The sequence below is a fragment of the Artibeus jamaicensis genome, unplaced genomic scaffold (assembly GCF_021234435.1).
Source record: "Artibeus jamaicensis isolate MK-2021 breed Jamaican fruit bat unplaced genomic scaffold, CSHL_Jam_final contig_233, whole genome shotgun sequence".
Classification (NCBI taxonomy): Eukaryota; Metazoa; Chordata; class Mammalia; order Chiroptera; family Phyllostomidae; genus Artibeus; species Artibeus jamaicensis.
The window spans coordinates 41,218,103-41,239,471 of NW_026521486.1; the positions used below are offsets into that span (position 1 = coordinate 41,218,103).

Below are 21,369 nucleotides of genomic sequence, written 5' to 3' on the forward strand. Positions count from 1 at the left end.
GTTAAAACCAGGTCCTACTATTTCATTAAATAGCAGCAGCAGGATTTTTTTGTCACTGATTTCCTGCTTTTTTTGTTCCAGAGATTATTTGAATGAAAGAAGGGGAGAGTAGTCTGCTGTCAGCTATTTGTAGAACACAAATGAAGGCACAAATAGTAGGACTCAAGAAGTTGGTGAGCAAAGGCATGGTGAGTATCAGGTGGTTTTGGCAGAACAGAAACTGACCCTGAAATGCAAGTGAAGACCTAGCGCTATTTTTATTTATAGTTGCCTACCTAAGGGACTAACTCAGGGATCCATAAAAATCTTTTCTCTTTCTAGCAATAAAATATACTTATCAAAACTTGCTAGCTTATCTGTGCAAATGTACACTTATCACTGATGCAAAAAATATGTATGAAAATATACCGTAAAAGACCTGCTTTTCATCATGTTCAAAAGAGTCTGTGCGGAGTCAGTTTCTGAAGAACTCTCAAGATAGGAACTGGGGAGAGAAACCAAAATGTGGAATTCAAAGGAGATAAGACAGCTGTGCCCTCATAGGAGGCACTTTTTAATTTGTTGAAAGCTTAAATGGAATTTACTTTCTAACAGCTGATCACAGATACTTGTCCTTAGGAAAATTTAGCGCCAATAGGCCACGTTTTGATAGACAACAACCCTTAGTCCATATCCTAGAATCAGTCTGTATATCTTACATATATGATGCAGTTAGAGTGGCAATGACTCAGTTGCCACTAATGATTATACATGGTTTTAGGATAAATGGGTACCACTGAAGTCACTGGATACAATATTCATTTTAGACTATCTCAAGAAGGAATTACACAATTTGTTCAATGATTCTTACTTTAAAAGCTCTGTAAATATATGTATATATATTTACATTTCTGCTTATGAAAAAAATGTCAACATGGTTGTTATCTTCCTCCTAATCAAAGATTCTAGAATATGAAGTCATTCAAAACTAGACTGTGGAAAGAACCAGATTAGAAGCAGGGCAGTGAGGTTGCCAATTGCTGCTCTTTTCTCCCAAGGTTTTAAAAATAACTAGATATCAGCAGTTGAAAATTATTCCACATCAGAAGCATCATTGTCAGAAAGATGGTAGTTACTCCCCTTTACCCGAATATATTCGATGTATCTCCCTTCGTCGGAATCTGAAGCGCCACATGTACATAGCCTGTTGTCAAAGAGTGATTCAATTTCCTCCAGTTTTTTCCCTTTGGTCTCAGGAAGGCAGCCGTAGATGAAGAGGAGTCCTACAGCGGCGAATCCGGCGTACAGGAAGAAGGCCCCTGAGGTGGAAAATGATGACAGTAAGTCCTCACTGAACGTCATCAGTAGGTTCCTGGGACTGAGGTAAAATGACATGTGGTTGATTCTTGAACGACATGGGGGTGAGGGGCCCCTGCTCCCTGTGTATGTAACTTCAGCCTCCCCCAAAACCTCACTGATAGTCTAGTGTTGACTGGAAGCTTTACCATTAACATAGTTGATTACCACATATCTTATATGTTTATGTATTATATATATTGTATTCTTACAATAAGAGGGCTACAAAAAAGAAGATTAAGAAGATTGTAAGGAAGAGACAAAACATTTACAGTACTGTATTTATTGAAAAAAATCCATATGTATAAGTGGAACTGTGCAGGTCAAATTGTGTTGTTCAAGGGTTAACTGTGTAACAAAACCCATATTACCATTGCCTAATTAAGTGAGAGTTAAGTTCATATGGCATTTCATCAATGTTCTAACAAAACCATGTTGAATGCAATGAAGTTATTCGAGACCCTGCTGTGTGTGTGTGTGTGTGTGTCTATATGCCCAGATTGGAAAGAGTACTTAATTTTGACTTTTCTTTCTGGTTAATCATGCATAACTGTGGTCTGAAATGGAACCAAAAAGTTACCTCCAGCCTGGTAACTCTAATTGTTCTAACCTCGTGAATATAATGGAATTTAGTTTTCTAAAGTTATGAAATGCCAGACTCAAGAAGAAGGACAAAACGGGCTCATGTATAACTTGTGCTTTATTAAGTCTTCCCTCTCTTCCCTGTCTAGAGAGAACGGTTTCTCTCCTGGGTGCTTTCATAGCACTTTGCTGAGGCCCCTACAGTAATAACCAGGAAGCATCGTAATTATGTGCATGTGTCTGTCTTGTCTGCTAGACTGGAGATACTCTGCAGGGAGAAATCTCATGCTCGTTTATCTTGTATTTCCACAATGACATAAAATGATGACATTGCTGATTTCCTGACTGAATGGAGTACATGACAACTCTGTCTTTCCCGTCTTTCACGCGCAGTCTGGGAGTCAACCTTGACTTTTTCCTTTCTCTCCCCTCCAATATCCAATCTGTTAGGAAATCCCAGAGGATCTACTTTCCATCTGCACTGTTGCACAGCATCCTTCTCCTGCTTGTAGACTGTTATAGTCTACTTTTGGGGTTCATACCACTTATTAGCATCTGACATAAAGGTTATTCTTTCATTACATTTTTTTCTGGTGTGATTAAAAGTTTTTGAAAAATATTCCACTTCAGTTGATATTAATTTCAGGTATACAACACAGTGATTAAACATTTATACAACTTATGGAGTATTCAACCCACTAAGTCCAGTACCCTAGTGACACCATACATAAGTATTACATTATGATTATGTTCTCTGTGCTGTACTTTCCATTCCCATGACTTTTTATAACTACCAATTTGTCCTTAATCCCTCCACTTTATCTGTCCACCCTGCTTCAGTCTGAAAAACATAACTTGCTCTCTGAATGTGAGAGTCTTTTTCTGTTTTGTTTGTTCATTTATTTTGTTTTTTATGTTCCACAAAGAGGTGAAATCATATGGCATTTTTCTTTCTCTGTTTGACATTTATTTAAGTTAGCATAATACCCTCTAGGTCCATCCATGGTGTTATAAATGGCAAGATTTCATTATTTTTTTTTATAGCTAAGTAATAATGCATTTCATGGCTCTAGTAAATAATGCTGCAATGAAGTGCAATTGGTGGGTCATAAGGGAGTTCTATTTTAATTTTTTGTGAGGAACCTCCACACTGTTGTCCGCAGTGGCAGTACCACTTCACAATTCTACCAGCAGTGTACGAGGGTTCTCTTTTTCCACATCCTCACCGACACGTTGTTGTGTAATTGATGATAGCCATTCTGAAAGGTACAAGGTGATAGCTCATTGTCATTTTAATTTGAAGTCCCTGATGATTCATGACATTGAGTTTTTCCTATGCCTTTCTGCCACCTGTATGCTCTCTTTGGAGAAATGTCTATTCCAGTCCTCTATTTTTTAGGTATTGTTTCTTTCTTTTTTTTGTATGAGTTCCTTATATATTTTGGATATTAACCCCATGTAGGATGTATCCTTGGCAAGTATCTTTGCCTATCATTTTGTTGATGGTTTCCTTGACTACAAAAGCTTTTTAGTTTGATGTAGTTCCAGTTGTTTTTTATTTTACCTTGCCTGAGGTGACATATCCAAAAGATATTCTGAGAGCATATCATGCTAAGAGCAATGTCACAGAATTTACTGCTCCTGTTTTATTTTAGGAATTTTATAGTTTTGGTTCATATATTTAAATCTTTAATCTGTTTGAGTTTATTCTTGTAAGACTACGATCCAGCTTCATTTTCTTACATATATCTGTCCAGTTTTCCCAATTCCATTTGTTAAAGAAACTGTCTCTGTGCCAGTGTATATTGTTGCCTATTTTGTCATAGATTGACTCTAAGCATGGGGTTTTTCTAGGTTTTGTATTTTGTTTGATTGATCTATGTGTCTGTTTTTATATCAGTACCATGCCATTTTGATTACTTGAGCCTTGTTGTATAGTTTGATATCAGTTAGCATGACGCCTACAGCTTTGTTCTTCTTTCTCAAGATTGCTTTAGCTATTTGGGGCTGCTTGTAGTCCATATTAACTTTAGGATTTTTTGTTCTAGCTCTGGGGAAAATGCCACTGGCATCTTGATAGGAATTGCATTGAATATGAAAATTATTTAGGTAGGATAAAGATTTTAATGATGTTAAATTCTGCCTATCCATGACCACAGTATATCCTTCTATTTATTTTTGTCCTCTTCAGTTTCTTTATTCGGTGTCTTATAGTTTTCAGAGTACAGGTCTTTGACCTCCTTGGTTGAATTTATTCTTAGGCATTTTATTCTTTTTAATGCTATTGTAAGTGGGACTGTTTTCTTATTTTTCATTCTGATTGTTCATTATCTGTGTACAGAAAAATTATAAAACATTGAAGAGGACACAATAAATGGAAGGCTATACTGTGCTCATGGACTTGAAAGATTAACATTGTTAAAATGACCATATGACCCAAAGCAATCTAAAGATTCAATGCAATTTCTATCAAAATACCAATGACATTCATTTCAGAGCTAGAACAAATAATCCTAAAATTTTTATGGAACCACAAAAGACCATTAAAAAAAAAAGCAATCTTGAAAAAGAAGAGCAAAACTGTTCTTTTTGAGATATAACATTCCCTGGTTTCAAACTATACTATAAAGCTATAATAAAACAGCATGGTACTGACATAAAAACAAACATGTAAATCAATGGAACAGAACAGAGAGCCCAGAAATAAACCCTCTCTTTTATAGTGAACTAATTTATGACAAATGACATAAGCATACAGTAATGATAGTGTTTTCAACAAGTGGTCTTGGGAAAACTGGACAGATAACATGTAAAACATTAATCTGGACCACTCTGTTACACCACATACAACAGTAAACTCAAAATGGGTGAAAATTTTAAACTTAATGCAGGAAACCAGAAAATTCCTAGAAGAAAGCATAAGTTGTAAACTACTTGATAGTATTCTAATATCATTTTGGATATGTACCCTGAGGAAGGGAAACAAAAGCAAAAATAAACAAATGGGACTTCTAAAAACTAGTTTTCTGCATAGTGAAAACAACCATCAACAAAACAAAAAGACAAACTACTGAGTCAAAGAATATATTTGCAAATGATATATCCAATAAGAAATTGCTATCCAAAAAATGCAAGTAACTCATATGACTGAAGAACAAAAAAGAATCCGATCAATAATTGAACAGGGGCCATAAGAAGGCACTTCTTAAAAGAAGACATAAAGGTGGCCAGCCAACAGACATATGGAAAGATGCTCAAGGTCAGTAGTCATCAGGGAAATGCAAATCAAACCGCAATGAAATTCTACCTCACACCAGTCAGAATGGCTGTTATCAAAAAGTAAACAAATAACATGTGTTGGCAAGAATGCGGAGAAGAGGGAACCTTCATGTACTGTTCATAGGACTGCAAAGTAGTGCAGCCACTATGGAAAACAGTATGGAGATGCCTCAAAAAACTAAAAATCAGATATACCATATGATTCAGCAGTTCTACTTCTGAGTATTTATCTGAAGAAATCCAAAACACTAATTTGAAAAGATACATGCACTCCTATGCTCATTGCAGTATTATTTAGAATAGACATATGGAAGAAATCTACGTGTCTATCGATGAATGGATAAAGTGGTATACACACACACACACACAGAGGAATATTAAAGAGCAGTTGAAAATAATGAAATCTTGCCATTTGCCACTGGAGCCAGAGGGTATTATGCTAAGTGAAATAAGTAAAACAGAGAAATTCAAGTACCATATGGTTTCTAAAACCAAATGGACAAACACAGGAAAAAGAGACCGACAGAAGCAGACCAAAGGAATGGTCACTAGAAGGGACAGAGAGGGGAGACTGGTGAAGGGAAATACAGTTAATAATGTTGTATGGTGACAGATGACTACTAGAATTAGTGGGGTGATCACACTGTAACATATGAAAATGTTGAATCACTACTGTACACGTGCCACTACTATAACTAATATTGAATATTAACTATACTGAAAAAATAGAAATAATGTATGTGGCATGCCTATTAGAAGTTTGGGTGCTAGTTGCTCAAAAAAGTGATTGCATTATTAAGTTCTCCTGAATGACAAGGGAAGAAGAGAACAGAACAAGATTAGTCTGGCTAATAAACTGGAAATGTTTTCATCAGAAGGGTGACCCTGACAATCTAGTCCTCAGAGACTGTGGGAATTTTGAGAAAGAAATGAAAGCAGATGAAATCCTGTGTTCCAATTTCAGATAATCAGAATTGTGGAGGTAAGAACAGAAATGGAATCTTTAATGGAGAGGGACAAAGAAAGGATGGCAATCACAATGATAATACAGGCAAGGCATATGGAAGTGCAGGCGATAAAATATTTTAGATTAAATCAGGCTGCAAAACCCCTGTAAGAGACCAAACCTAGTTTGGCTTTATAAAACGTAATATTGAGGAAACACACATCATCTCACACAATTCAGGAGCAGTGGCATGATTAGAAGCAACTAATCACATCTGTGGGTGCTAAAACAACTTGATGGTTGGGATGACGCTAAACAGCCTTGTAGTTTTTGGCTTGTGACCCAGATTCCAAAAGCCAAATAATACCAAGGAAGTTCTATTAAGATACAAGATCTTATGGTAAAATCTGAGGAATCTAAAGCAGACAAATGCTAAAAATGCCTCCGCGCCTTTCACTGGTGAGATGTGTGAGAAACCCAGAGGTGGGGGGTGCCCAGGAGGCTGTGACCTGCTCCACATAACAGACAAGTCCGTTACGTAACTATTGTAATTATTCCCTCTTGGAATGAAAATGAAAAAAAGAGATGTCTATACTGAGTTTGGCAGGGTTGTTAAACAGTGTAGATATTCCCCAGCTTTATTCTGAAGGAAATCAATGTTAATATAGGACTCTATTAAGTCTAACACATATTTAATTGAATCACACAAAATGGGGAGTCACAGATCATGTCCAACTGCAATGCTCTCCCAGGCTTCTACTGAGTCACACACGACATAAAATGATATCTGGTGACATTTTAATAATTTTTAGTAATAAACATTACTGAGTAGGGGCCAGTGAAGACTGAGCAGTACAGTTTCAGAAGGAATCAAAATGTGAGGTTTTATGAAAAAAAAAAGGACTAAAAGAAGACATGATATTTCTATAGACACACACCATTATGGTATGTATTCATTAAATCAGGAATAGAAATATATACCTGACAAATTATGACATACAGATTAAAACGCAGATCCAAAAACAGGGAACAAACCAACCTGGACTGAACTATCGTCCCCCCATTAGCCAGCAGTAGCCCTGATGGGCCAGTGCATCGACCTGACAGAAGCCTGACTTCATGCAAAGCAAAAAGCTTCTTCTAACTGCACAGTTTTGAAGGAAGCCTGGCCAGGCCCCAGGTAACACTGACGTCTGTTGCCTCATGTTTTTCTGGCAGCATCAATTCAAGAAAGGAGGTTTGCGATCGAAAAGTCTTGCCGTGACTTATCATTTGGTCCACCCCTTTCCACAAAAAGTGCTCTCTCAGGATACCAATCTGTATTTAAGTTTTGAATGTTAAGCATTCTCAACAGTCAGCAAATATGAGTAAATATTATACTAATTTTTCTAAATGTTCTAAATGGTGACTGAAAAGGTTTTATAAAGGTAATAAACCTTTATATATATATATATATATATATATGTATATATATACATATATATATATAAATAAAACTAGCAGTTCAGAATGTTTAGAAGAGAGGAGGAATAGATTTCTATAGTGTTTCTTATATTCGTCATTTATCTACAAAACTCACCTGTGTATTATTCGTCTGCTCCGCACTCTGAGGTCTCATCAAGTGACTAAGAGGCACTGAGGGGACTGGGAGTGTAATGGTGAACAAGGCCTCGTCCTGGCCTGAGCACAAGGAATTCATGGTCTGGTGGTGAGGGGTGGGGGAGCGGACAACTAACCCGTTCCCGCAAACGGAAATTCATGGATCTGGTGAGGGATGCAGCAGGGATGCGGGAGGGGGTTGGAGAATGGTCTGAGTGGCAGGCCTTCCACGTACCACGGAGGCTTATCATTTAGAATCCAACCACAGCTGATAAACCCATACAATGAAGAAATCCTCCTGCTGAAGAGAAAGTCTTTTCACTTTAGTAAAAATGGACTTGAAGTAGCTTCCTGAAGTTTTCTCCTAACTCAGCCACTTCCCAATATTGTTTCTCTGAGTTATGGTCTTCACACATTTCCTCTTGAACACTCCCGACGTGTACAGTTCGGGCAGGGTAAGAGCTGGCCCCAGTGACACTGAAATGCACATGCGCTGGCCTGAAAGCATGGGTGACGCAGCGGAAGGCACAACTCACAGCACGGCACTGGCCCCTGCTTTCAGCCCCACTTGGATCTCGCTCCTGGACACGACTCCATCCCTGCCATGGGGCACCCTCAAGCACTGGCCCCAGACTCTCTGCCTACGCCTTCCCCCATTCTCTGTTCTGTCCCTTCATTAAACTAAAAGCTGTGCCATGAAGATTTCCAGCTGGGGAGACAGCTGGGGGATGTCTGGGGGACAAGCAGCAGTTCTGTCTTGGAAGGGACAGCTCCTCTTACCCCCCCCACCCCCTGCCCATGCACGTTCAAGGATTTGGGAGAACCAGAAAGCCACGTAGAGATATTTATAACAGCAAAAGTATAATGATGTAGTCTTTCAATCGCAAATGACAGCGTATCTAAAAATAAAATAGGAGAAATAAAAATATATACTTGAAAAAAAATCCTCTTACCATAATATGTAAGGTACTCTGCTGTGTGTAAAAATGTCAGTGAAACCAGAACGTTGAAAATCCAATTTATTCCAGACGAGCATGCATTTCCTGTACTTCTTGCCCAAAGGGGATATATTTCAGAATTCACAGTCCAAGGCATCGGTCCCATTCCTGAAAAACATGAAATTAAAATTTTCAGGTAAGCACTATATAAGGAGTTTTAAAAAGAGTGGCTTGTCTCCTTTAAGAAGAGACAATTTAATCAACACAACAGTAACAATGAAGGCTTGTTTACCAGGTGCGAAGAAAACAAGGTATAAAATAAGGCCCAGAAGTGCAGTCCAAGAGTATGGAGTAGGGCAGAAATTGTAAGCCCAAAATACTTCTTCGGTTTTGAATTTGGTTTCATTTTCACACCTGAAACATAATGCAATATAAATATTAACTGAGTGTTCTAGGATACAGTTGCAGAAATTCAATGTGATCATCTAGGACATGGCTGCAAGTTCCTTAACATCATTGAAGACATGGGTCCAAGAAGTTTTTCTTTAAGAAAAATTAAGATTTAAATATACAGTATTAGATATGCAAACATAGACTTTTTAAAGGTGACTATAATTCAATAGAAGCACATGGAAATACTCTGTGCATACAACTCATAACCAAAAAATCCAACTAAAAATGGGCAGAGCATCTGAATATGCATTTTTCAAAAGAAGACACAGTGGTGGCCAGCAGGTACATGAAGAGATGCTCAACATCACTGATCATCAGGGAAACGCAAGTCAAAGCCACTATGAGATACCACCTCACACCTGTTGGAATGGCTGTCATAAAAAAGACAGGTGGGTAGATAGAGTTGACTTCATCTGAAAAAGCCGACTCCATTTAAAAACTAATCTACAATACCCGAATCCTTGCCTCACCCCTTCCTCCCTGGCACTGACTCTGGAATATGCACCAAGGTTTCAGGTCAATCACAAACTGCCACTAATCCTTCACCTGGGGCAAGGCACCCTCGACGCCTGCCCTGCCCGGACATCAGAGCCCCAGTATCTGGTCCCCTTGTTCTGCTCCGTCACCCCTCCCTGCATTCCTTTCAGAATATGTAAGTCCATTTCTTAGAGGGATAGAACACAAATGGTGTGGGGGGTGAGCAGTACAGAGACTCATTTTCTGTCCTGCTGCTGCCCAAGACCCTGTTTTCTTGACTAAGTTCCCTATTAAAACTAAACAAGCTGGACTTGTCTGCATTGTTCTGTGGCCTTTCTGTTCCTTTGGCATTTGGAAGCCACTTTGCATATATGACTTTTGCATGAAAGAAGGAATAACAAGTGCCCGCAAGGATGTGGACAAAAGGAAACCCTGTGCACTGTTGGTGGGAATGTAAATTGGTTCAGCCACTATGGAAAACAGAATGACTGCTCCTCAAAAAATTAAAAGTAGATCTAGGTGATCTAGCAAACCCACTTCTGGGTATTTATCCAAAGAAAACAAAAACAATGACTCAAGGAAATAGCCGCACCCCAAGCTCCCTGCAGCACTTTTAAAACAGCCAAGACATGGAAGCAACCTGGTGGCCATTGACAGATGAGTGGATAAAGAAAGCACATAGGCACATGCTGGAATACTGACATCTTGCCATTTATGACAACATGGGTGGACCTCACAGGCATTACACTAAGTGCAATAGAGAAAGACAAATAATACCATGTGATGTCACTTAAATGTGCAATACTGAAATAAAACAAAAACAAAGAAAAACTGAGTTCACAGACACAGAACAGACTGGGGTGGGTGGTGGGTAAAATGGGCCAAACAGTACAATCTTCCAGTTATAAAAGAAGTCACGGGGATGCAATGGACAGCGTGTGGACTGGAGATAATACCACACTGCATCTCTGAAGGTTGCAGAGAGCTTTAAGAGAGCTTTAAATTTCTCATCACAAGAAAAAAACCCTGTAACTATGGTGATGGATATTAACCAGACTTACTGTGGTGGTTATTTCGCAATATATGCAAATATTGAATCATGTTGTATACCTGAAACTAATGTATGTCAATTATATTAAAAAAATAAATATATTGTTTCATACCCATTCCATGTAAGTCAGACATGATATGCAGTTAGTCCTTAAGAGCTGCAGTAACACTTTAAGACCACAGAGAATCTGTGTTGTGGTGGAAAAACTTCAGATTTTGCAGTCAGGACAAGATTCACATTCAGAAACAGACTGTTTTTCTTTGTCTGTAAAATGGGGATAATGCCCCATGGGTAATTTTAAGGATTAGAAAGGTCACTCTGTAGAGGAGTGGTAGGATAGAGGGCAAGGAAAACCATTCTTACATCTGATTCCAGCCAACTCTTCCCCTTCCTGCTGTGCGCCCTTGCTTCTCTCCGTCACTTCCTGTTGCCTTTGCCTCCTAGTTCTACAGTGAAGCAAACTCTCCTGCGGTGTTAGATTGATTCTGAAGTTGAACTTCCAATTCTTAAGACATAATCAGCCCCCAAAACATTCTTATTCCTTACTGTCATTTTTAGACTGTTGTTCTGCCTCCATCAACCTTGACATCCAAACCCTACTCTTGTTGCCGTGTGTATGACCTCTACCCGAACACCCCACCTGTCTTGTGACTTAGGTGCCTGGTCAGTGATCTCCACCTCCTCTCATTCATTTATTTTTATTTCTGGTCCATAGCTTGGCTTCATACATAATTCCTTATTTAACCTCAGAAACTGCAGAGAAGGAACATTATAAAGTGCTTGACTTGGAACTATTTGACTTCGAAGTCTCAAACTTTTCTGGTTACAAGCACTTCATTTCCTCATTTCGGCCAACTTGGTCTACACCCAAACCACAGTCCTTAGAATTTTTTTTATACTCACCCGAGGGTATGTTTTTATTTTATTTTATTCTTTTGAGATAGAAGCATTGATGTGAGAAACATTGATCCATTGCCTCCCACATGCACCTTGACTAAGGACTGAACTTGCAATTTAGGTTTGGGCCCTGACCGGGAATCAAACCCGTGACCTTTTGGTGTACAGGATGACACTCCAGCCACCTGACCTTCCCAGCCAACGACCAAATCATAGTCTTTGGATTCTCACTCTTGTCTGTGTTCATTCATCTCTTTGCTTAGCTTAGACCATGCCAGTATTGTCTTTGCTGGCCTAAAGGATCTGTGCTTGTCTGCCATTCTCACCATTTCAGGTCCCAGCCCAGTGCTGCGCCTTTAACTTCGTTCAGTACCTGCTCTGCAGAAGCTGGGAAAATTATGAAAGCATGCTGTGGGGTTCCAGTGCACGTTCTCGCTGTTTCCTCTCGGTTGGCTACCAAATTTTTTTTAATTAATTTTTTAAAAATATATTTTATTAATTATGCCATTACAGTTGTTCTATTCCCCCCCCTTCATTCCCCTCCACCCTGCACACCCCACCCCATCATCCCCCCTTTAGTTCATGAACACGTGTCTCAAGTTCTTTAGAGTCTATATTTCCCATACTATTCTTGCCCTCCCCCCATCTATTTTCTACCTACTGTCTATGCTACTTATTTTCTGTACCTTCTCCCCCCTTCTCCTCCTCCTACTCCCCTGTTGCTAACCCTCCATGTGATCTTCATTTCTATGGTTCACTCCTGATCTAGTTGTCCTCCTAGTTTGCTTTTATTTTAGGTGTGGTTGTTAATAACTGAGTTTGCTGTCCTTTCACTGTCCATATTTTTTTATCTTCTTTTTCTTAGGTAAGTCCCTTTAACATTTCATATAATAAGGGCTTGGTGATGATGACCTCCTTGAACTTGACCTTATCTGAGAAGCACTTTATCTGCCCTTCGATTCTAAATGAGAGCTTTGCTGGATAGAGCAATCTTGGTTGTAGGTCTTTGGATATCATGACTTGGAATACTTCTTTCCAGCCCCTTCTTGCCTGTAAGGTTTCTTTTGAGAAATCCGCTGACAGTCTGATGGGGACTCCTTTGTAGGTGACTGTCCCCTTACCTCTTGCTGCTTCTAGGATTCTGTCCATTTTAATCTTGGCTAATGTAATGATGATGTGCCTTGGTGTGTTCCTTCTTGGGTCCAACTTCTTTGGGACTCTGAGCTTCCTGGATTTCCTGGGAGTCTACTGCCTTTGCCAGATTGGGGAAGTTCTCTTTTATTATTTGTTCAGATAAGATTTCCACTTGCTCTTTCTCTTCCCCTTCTGGTACCCCTATAATTCAGATGTTGGGGTGTTTAAAGATGTCCTGGAAGTTCCTTAGCCTCTCCTCAGTTTTTTAAATTCTTGTTTCTTCATATTTTTCTGTTTGGTCATTTTTTTCTTCCTTCTGGTCCGCTCCTTTGATTTGATTCCCAGTTTCCTTTCTATCACTGTTGGTTTCCTGTTCAATTCCCTTCATTTCAATTAGTTTAGCCTTCATATGTTCCTCGAATTTGTGGCTAAAATCAACCAGTGAGCATCCTGATCACCAGTGTTTTGAACTGTGCCTCTGATAGGTTGGCAATTTCTCGTTCGCTTAGATTTATGGGCTCTGGGGCTCTGAGTTCTTCTTGAGCCATGTTTGTTCTGTTCGTGCCCATTATGTACGAGGAGGGGAGCCTTAGGTGTTCACCAGGGCAGGGCCACCCAGGTCGCTGGTTTGTGATGCTGTATGTGGGGGCGGGGTCAGAGTGGGGCAATAGCAGTCCCCTCTGCTGCTTCCCCCTGCTGGGGCCTGCGCAGTCTGTCTCAATGCTTACTCCTTTGCTGGTTTGTTGATCTGGCTGAGTGGTTCGTTATTGTCGGACTTCTGTTATTGTTCAATTTTCTGTGGTTTGGCTGCGTTTTTTGTTGCTAAAATTTTGTGCGAGAAGGCATAGTGTTTCCACCTACGCCTCCATCTTGGTGGAAGTCCCTCCAAATTATATTTTTAAATTTTTATCCTTTGTTGTCTTCTCTCTGAAATTTTCTGCTTATTTCATGGTAGGCATTTAATAAACATTTGTCAACTGTTCACTTAATTAAAATATTTCTTACTATACTGAAATCTTTCCCTCTGCTTTCTAGGTACTAAGAACTTACCTCCTTCAAAAAAACTCGAGGGCCCTCATTTTTTGTACTGAACCTCTGTACTTTTTTCAGACTCTTCTACCTCAAATGGTACCATGTCTCTTGCCCTTTCTAAGAACTGCCCTTCCTCTTACTGGTCCTGTCCTCACTCTCCTTTTGCCTGCTCAACAGGCTGTTTTTAGTTTCTTCCTCCTTGAGTCTTCCCTTCTGGTTACAACACACAAGACCGTTCCTATTCAAATAGCCAACCCGCTCATGTTACCATTACCAGCTTGTCTAAAATCACAGAGAAGTTCACACTGGTGAGTCTACATCCTCACTACTCAGTCCTTCCTTCACAGCCCAGGCCTCCCCCACACAGACCCTAAGGCTGTTTTCTTGAATCTGCTCATCCAAAAGTCATCAGTGACCTCCAAATCCTCCCATTCATTTACCTTGCCTTAATTCTGAGGCTCTTTGATTACTCTGTGGTGGTTGATTTTGCTGACAACCCTCCTCTCTTTCCTTTGCTTTTACAACTGCATCTCCATCTTCTCTCTGATGTATCTGTCTTCAGTGCTTTTTAAAAATGCCTCTTTCTCCCCTCAACCTCTAAATACAGGTGCTCTGTAAGGTTCTATTTTGGGGTTTACACCTTCTCTCTCACTGATCTCATTCCCTTTGAAGGCTTTTTAATCTCCACATGGATGCTCCTTGATAGGTTATTCTAGCCTTCGCCTACTTCTCAAGCTCCACTGACAGAATTAGCTGTGTGCTGAACATCCACATCGGAACGTCCTGCTGTGGCCTCCGAAATACTAGGAGCGCACTGTCTTCCCCAGGAGACAGAGGGGTGCTGTGGTGAGTTTAAATCATGACTATGAAATTCATGTGCCAGACGTCAGAGATGTTGCATTTGTGGAAACCAGAGTTTAGTGGGCACAGACGCAGTCCTGTTTCCTGGTCTGCAAATAGGGAGAAGCGTCATTATCCAGGCTGTGGGGGATGCTGCAGGTGATCATCATACCGAGTGCTGAGCGTATGTAGTGTGTGCACACCATGCATCACTTTCACAGTGACACTGAACAAGTGTCTATTTTAGTTAACACCCCCATTCCCTGAGTTGAAATGGATTAAAATCTCAGAGTTATTCAGTATTTAGTTACCTTTTTGTGTTTAAATCTTCTGTACTTTTTAAGTACAAGGAAAGGAAAATGGCTAAGCCTTTGAACTCTGGGGACTGACATCTTGCATCCAAATCTAGGCTGAGACCCAGGCTTTGGAGCTAGAATGTATGTTATATAGGCACTTAACTTTTTAAAGCCTGTGTCTTCCTCTGTGAAATAAGGATTTTCTGGGCCCCTACTTCAGAGAGAGATTTTGAGGTTTATATGAGATCAGGTATGGGCAAGAAATCCTATTTCCTACACATAATTCTGGAATCTGAGTCTGCCTTTCTCTTTGCATTACTACCACCCTAATTCAGGCTCTTGAGTGTCTGTGTCACCGACTGCACATCTCCGTGGCAGGCTCACTACAGCAGCCCCTCTGTGACCTGTGTTTCCTGACACTCGTCGTCTTGTACAGTCCTCTCCCCTTGAGTGTGGGAATGACCTGTGACTTGCTTCTGACTCTGCCTCTACGGGGCTCTCATCCCAGGCAGCAGAACATAAGGGTCAAGGACACGGGGTCTAGCATGAGGCTGCATGGTTTTGTATCTTGGTTTGGCCACTTATCAGCTGTAATGTGAGTCCCTAATAGGCTTGTTACAGAGGTTAAATACAGTGTTAATTGCTTGGCACAAAGACAGAAATTTATTAAAAGTTTTGCCAAAAGACTAGTCAGTTTCTATCCCCTCTCTTTTTAAAATCCCAGCCTCTAATCCATAATGGTATTTCTGTAGAGATAAATGGTCACTGAGTGATGAAAGAAGTCTTTATATTGGCATTTCACTGTGAGTAGAAAAAAGCATCAGAAATTTCCTAATCAATAATCCTCCACCGCATTTCCAAACAAAGAGTCTTCTGAGTTATGAAGATACTAAAATGAGAAAATAAAAAAGAAGGGGGGTGGGGGAGAGAGGGGAGGGGAGGGAAGGAGAGAGAAGAGGGGAGAAAGGGAGGTCAGGGAAGGGTAAGCAAGAAGGACAGAAAGGTAGGCTCCTAGGAAGGGAGTACTTACAAATAATCACATCACTGACATTCACTGCACAATTCTATTTACTACTCTCATTCATTATGACGCGAGTTCCTTCCATGGTTTCTTGTTGCAGTGATGGAATGTGGCATATTTCTGGGTTGGCTCTGCGCTGGCTCTGAGGCAGCTTCTCACCATCTGGCACATACACACGTTTATCTGCGTAAAAGCACTGCGGGCCCAGACTTGAGGAGCTACACACTCAGCAATAGGTAGACAGTTAATGACTAAGACTGTGACATCACACCTGACCTTCAAAATATAAACAGTAGAAATCTCAACTGAAAAGTAAAAACGTATACTCCAAAAGCTATTGCCAAATGCCCTCATTTTTCCTGGCTTAGTGACTGCTGGTGGGAGAACATAACGCTCCAGAGAAAGAACACAAATGCTTTGACATCAGTGTGTGGGTTGGGATCAGAAAACATCACAGTTGCGGCTGGGGCCACCTCACATCCCGGAGCAGAAACAGTGGACTACAGCAGCGGGAGCTGCGCAGAGGGTGCCGCCCTGGGTGACGCTGCGGATCATGTGCAAGCAGGTGAAAGCTGTCTCGTTTTGGCAGAGGGAGAGAACTGATCTTCCCCAGCAGAATGGGGAAGATCACACCTGGCACGCAGACCAAATCAACGGGCGGCTCCCTATTCCAGCCATGGAACCCACGGAGCTTCCTTTAAAGCAAACATGTCTGGAGATTAGTGGCTCCCATGGAAGGTGGGGCAGGTCTCCCTTGCTTGCTCAACACTCACCCAAACGAGTTTACTGGTAAAGCGCTGTTCGTTTCTATTACTTTGTGTTACTTCTTCAGACAGCTAAGGAGTCTTAAGCCCCCCAAATAATCAAAGGAACTGAGTGGTGCCACTGGTCCTGCCGCAGGGAGCACATGTATTTTTATAGCACCACCATTTGCCATGATGAAATTATATAACTGCTTCATGTTCACATGGGGGGATACCACTTGTGTTTACAACACAAAACTTCAAATTCTGTCTAATTGCAATCATCGAGAAAAGTGGCCCACTTTCCAAAGGAGTTTATGGATGTCCAATCCATGGCCCCTCAGGATGGCTGAGAATGCAGCCCAACCCAGAATCATAAATTTACGTAAAACAGTTGTTTTGTGATTACACGTCACACTGTATTTAACGTGCAGCCCAAGACAACTGTTCTTCCAGTGTGGCCCGGACATGGGCACCCCTGAAGGATTTCTGGAGAAAGGGGAGGGCGGGCTTGCTACACCAGTGCCATGTATGGACTGTTCCTCAGGGCTCACTGCTCGCACTCCTCTTGCCGGCTCCTCACTGAGAGTGTCGGCAGTGCAAGGCTTCATTTCCAGGTCCTGATGCCGGATGGCGGCTGCTTTGACCGTGATCGTTAAGGTGGCACCTCAGAACAAAATGGGTTCCCTGAAGGTTTAAAAACTCTTTACTGGAGTTTACGAGCTGATTGCACACAGAGAATGGTGGTGGAGAGGTGCCTAGAAAAAGACACGATGACTCCCCAGGAGAGGACACCTGCACCGCCCTCCGGGGAGAAACACGGAAGCGCAGTGCCTGTCACCGGGCTAGGACGATGAGACACGGCAGCCTGAGGGCAGCCCATCAGAGCGAGCCAGGAAAAGGGCACCGACTCATTACTACTTGCACACTTTAACTCTGTTCACTGGCGTACTTCACATATGATAATCTAACATGAAATAAACTTGTCAAGGGTGGTAACACAGCAGTTAAACTTGAACAAGTGTGTGGTTGACTAATTTTGGAAAAGAAAGGCTCCTGAGCTCGCAGTGCGCAGACCAGGCTGAAGATCTCGGCCTTAAGGGCCTTCTAGGGTCCTGCCTCTTCCTCCGTTTTAATGGTTTGTTTACCATGTTCCTGCAGAGGACTGTCACACAAAGGCAAGTTTTAAAAAGTTATCTACTTTACTAATTACTATTACGTTCCAGTAAACATAAAACCTTTAGAATTAGATTATTAAATCACAGAGGGGCAAGTTTTGAGAGCATTAGAAATGTGGAGCTAAAAGACATTTTAAGAAATTAATTAATGCAGTTATATATATTGCTATATCTAAACCATTTACTGGTATTTGGTTAGCTTTAAACAAACAAACAAAAAAAACCAACTAAATGAAATTAATGCAATTTAAAATGGGACCCAAGTTATTTCTGTGGAACAGGATTTTGACCGGCCCTCACGAGGCTGCTGTGACCAGGATCCCATGATGGGAGGAGTCACACCATCCACTGAAGGGTTAGTTCTTCTTCCTAACTTCTTTTTAAGGATTTTATTTATTTACTAGAGAAGGGGACGGGAGAGAGACAGTGAGGAAGAGAACCATCAACGTGGGAGAGAAACATGGATTGGGTGCTTCTTGTACATGCCCCCTGAGCAGGGAACCAAACCAACAACCCAGACATGTGCCCTCGCTGAGAACTAAACCAGCATTTGGCTTTGCAGGTCGACGCCCAACCAACTGAGCCGCACCAGGCAGGGCCTTCCTGACGTCTTTTACTCCCTTGCATTGCCTGCAACCTTTCTCCAGTGTGGACACAGTGCCTCTGTCTTCCTCTTTATTCCCCACACTTCATAGGTCAGCACTTTGCACACTTTACATATAACCAATGAATAATAAGTGTGTGTTAAATAAAAATTATAATACTTTCCCATTAAGCTGATCTCTGGACATCTGACACCAGTTTCTCTGTTACACAGGTGGCAAATACATGGCCCTCGGGACAAATCCAGCCTCCACCTTCTTTTATCCGGCCCATCACCTTGTTTCTACGCGGCAGCAGCACCTAGGTCCTTGCCCCTAGTTAAGGAGCAGTTACATTTACACAGTCCTGAAATTACATTCGGCCCTTTGAAGGCAACCACAAGGCTGCTGTGGCCCCTGGTGAAAATGAGTTTGACACCCCTGCTGTACTATATTGTGAGCATTAGAGAAGACATATATTGCCATTTTTTAAGACATTAATCTCTAATTTAAAAAGTTATGGCTTGTGGCAGAATAGGAAAGACATGTTTCCTTACCATAAGCATTGTGAAATCCATCTGTATCATCCCAAGCTTGGAGAATTTCACCCACACCAGTACTCTGATTTGATTTTCTTTCCACTGTTAGGAGTGCCTGCACAAATCCCTCCCTGGCTGGCTTTCATTTGCAGGTGCACGGGAATGAATGCAGCTGATTTATCGCTGTAGGCTATCTTGATGCAAACAATGGTATAATCTGGTTCTTGGATTCTTTTCAGTCCCTGCTCCAGCTGCCTTCCATCAAGGGTCAGTTCTGTGGCGACTTTAAGCTGTGCTCCCAATACAAGTAGCTGCTCCCAATCTTCACTTGATGGAACTAACATTTGTATAAAGTTTTATCACATATGAAACACCTTATTGTACATTAACTCATTAAATTCTCATAATCAAAGAAACGGCATCGCTGTTCCCACTCTGCATGAGACACATCTTTTTACAAATACAGCAGAGGTAACATCTGAAACTGTCGTTTCCTTCTCTTTCAACATAATCATCCCACTCGTTCATGTACATATGAAGACCTCTCCTTCTTGAGCTGCCTTACTTTTTATGGAATCAAAATGAAAAACGAGATGAAAACCCTGCTTGCAATCTCCTGTAAGTCAGAGTTCTGTTGTAATGCTGGTGAAGGAGCACGGCCCTAAAACCTGCCTCCAAGATGAGTGTAATACGATGCGCTCACAGCGGCAGGAGTTCGGATGAGCAGCATCTTGGCACATCTGCGCCTCTGTGCCTTGTACATTCTTTTTGGACTCAGTATCCACCTTGCCCCAAAACACAAAACAATAATTAGCACAGAAACGATGCCTTTATGAGTTGGAAGTTAAAAAACCTCCTGACAACCCCAGTGACGAGATAACTGGTATGAGGGACGCGATGCCGACACCACACGCGTCACAAGGAGAACAGCGACTCGAATGCAGCCAGGCGGCAGTGGTAAGCTGGAGCCACGTGACCGTATCTGATACAGCCACACCAGTAAGGAACTAAAATATTTACGCAGAAGCTGCTTAGAGGATGAAAATACATACAGAATGTCTCCTCAATTACTTAAAAATGAAATCCTACCTTAGTTATTGACAGAACTTAGTGAACAATGCGATGGAAAGGCATTACCGTAGAACTATAAAGTGTAAGGCAGTTTTGTGTTATTTTATATCAAGTTACTGCAAAGTGCCAATGTAACAGCTTTACAAATTAAGCACTTGAACTGCAATTGCCTTTTTAAAAATTGTTTGACTTCTTTATTTTGCCTTTCTCTGTTAGCCAGGCAGAGTACAGTGCTGAACAGAACGGGAGATAATGGTACCCTTGTTCCTGATCTTAAAGGGAATGTCTTCAACATTTCAATATTAATATGTTGTTTTCTGTAGATTTATCTCCAAAACACCTTATTAATAAGAAGGAAGGAAATTCCCTTCTAGTCCCAGTTTGTTAAATTTTTTAAATTATGAATGGGTGCTATATATATATTTTTACTGTTGTTCAACTACAGTAGTCTCCATTTCCCCACCACTCTCCCCTGCCCCCACCTCTGACACTCAATCTGATCCCCTTTGGCTTTGTCCATGGGTCATGCATACATGTTCCCTGACCACTTTTCCCCTTCTTTCCCATGTTACCCTTTTTCTCACTTCCTGGTTTGTATTGAAACTTTTGAAACACCGTACTGATAATCACCAGTGAAACAAAATTAGAAAACAGTGATATGTCTCAATCCCTCTATTTTTTGTATGTATATAACTTCTGGAGACTCTACGGGAAACCCATTTCTTTGCCTTCCTTCCAGCTTCTAGATCTGCCCCCATATTCCTTGGCTCATGGCGCCCCCTATTGTCAAAGCCTAGTAATACTGAATTGAGTCTTCAGTCTTCCTCTGTCTGGTTCCTTCTAAATCAAAGACGGCTTAATTTGTCTAAATGAAAGATAGTTTCCCTACCATTTGGGTGAACATACACCTTAGCAGGTCCATGAACATCTATTCTATTTATAGGTGTCGAATCACTATGCTGTACACCTGAAACTTATATAATGTATGTCAACTATATTAAAAAACACACACACACAAGAAATCCACCCTATCCTTCCTTCTAATCAGTTACTGGCACGGGAGCAAAGCAGTCACGTCACACCCACGCTCATGCTCCTAAAAACAGCCCTGGCTGCAGCCTCGGGGAGGCCCCTGCCCTTCTGCCTCCTCCAGCCTCTCCCAGCCCCTCCCGGCCTCCACTCCCTGCACACCCCTGGGCCCCCAAGGCCAGCACACAGCTGGGGCTTGGTAAGTATTTGTTAAAAGAATAAATCATTTTCACCCTTGGACAATGTGACAATGCAACAATACCTCACAATTTTGAAATCCTTTTTATTTCTAAAGCACTTTCAGGTAAGAAGATAATGAGCAATGTAATGTGTCCTTCAGTCTTTATA

General features: G+C 41.1%; 1 protein-coding gene across 1 annotated transcript in view; it reads right to left on the bottom strand.

Moving 5' to 3' along the window:
* SLC2A13 (solute carrier family 2 member 13) overlaps window positions 1-21,369 on the bottom strand; it is a 281,336-nt gene continuing 259,967 nt past the window's right edge. The window contains exons 8-10 of the mRNA XM_037139707.2: window positions 8,972-9,093; window positions 8,695-8,847; window positions 1-1,298 (exon numbers count right to left, since the gene is read on the bottom strand). Coding sequence (XP_036995602.2) covers window positions 1,072-1,298; window positions 8,695-8,847; window positions 8,972-9,093 — 502 coding nt within the window. The 3' untranslated portion in view covers window positions 1-1,071. The remainder of the gene's footprint in view (window positions 1,299-8,694; window positions 8,848-8,971; window positions 9,094-21,369) is intronic.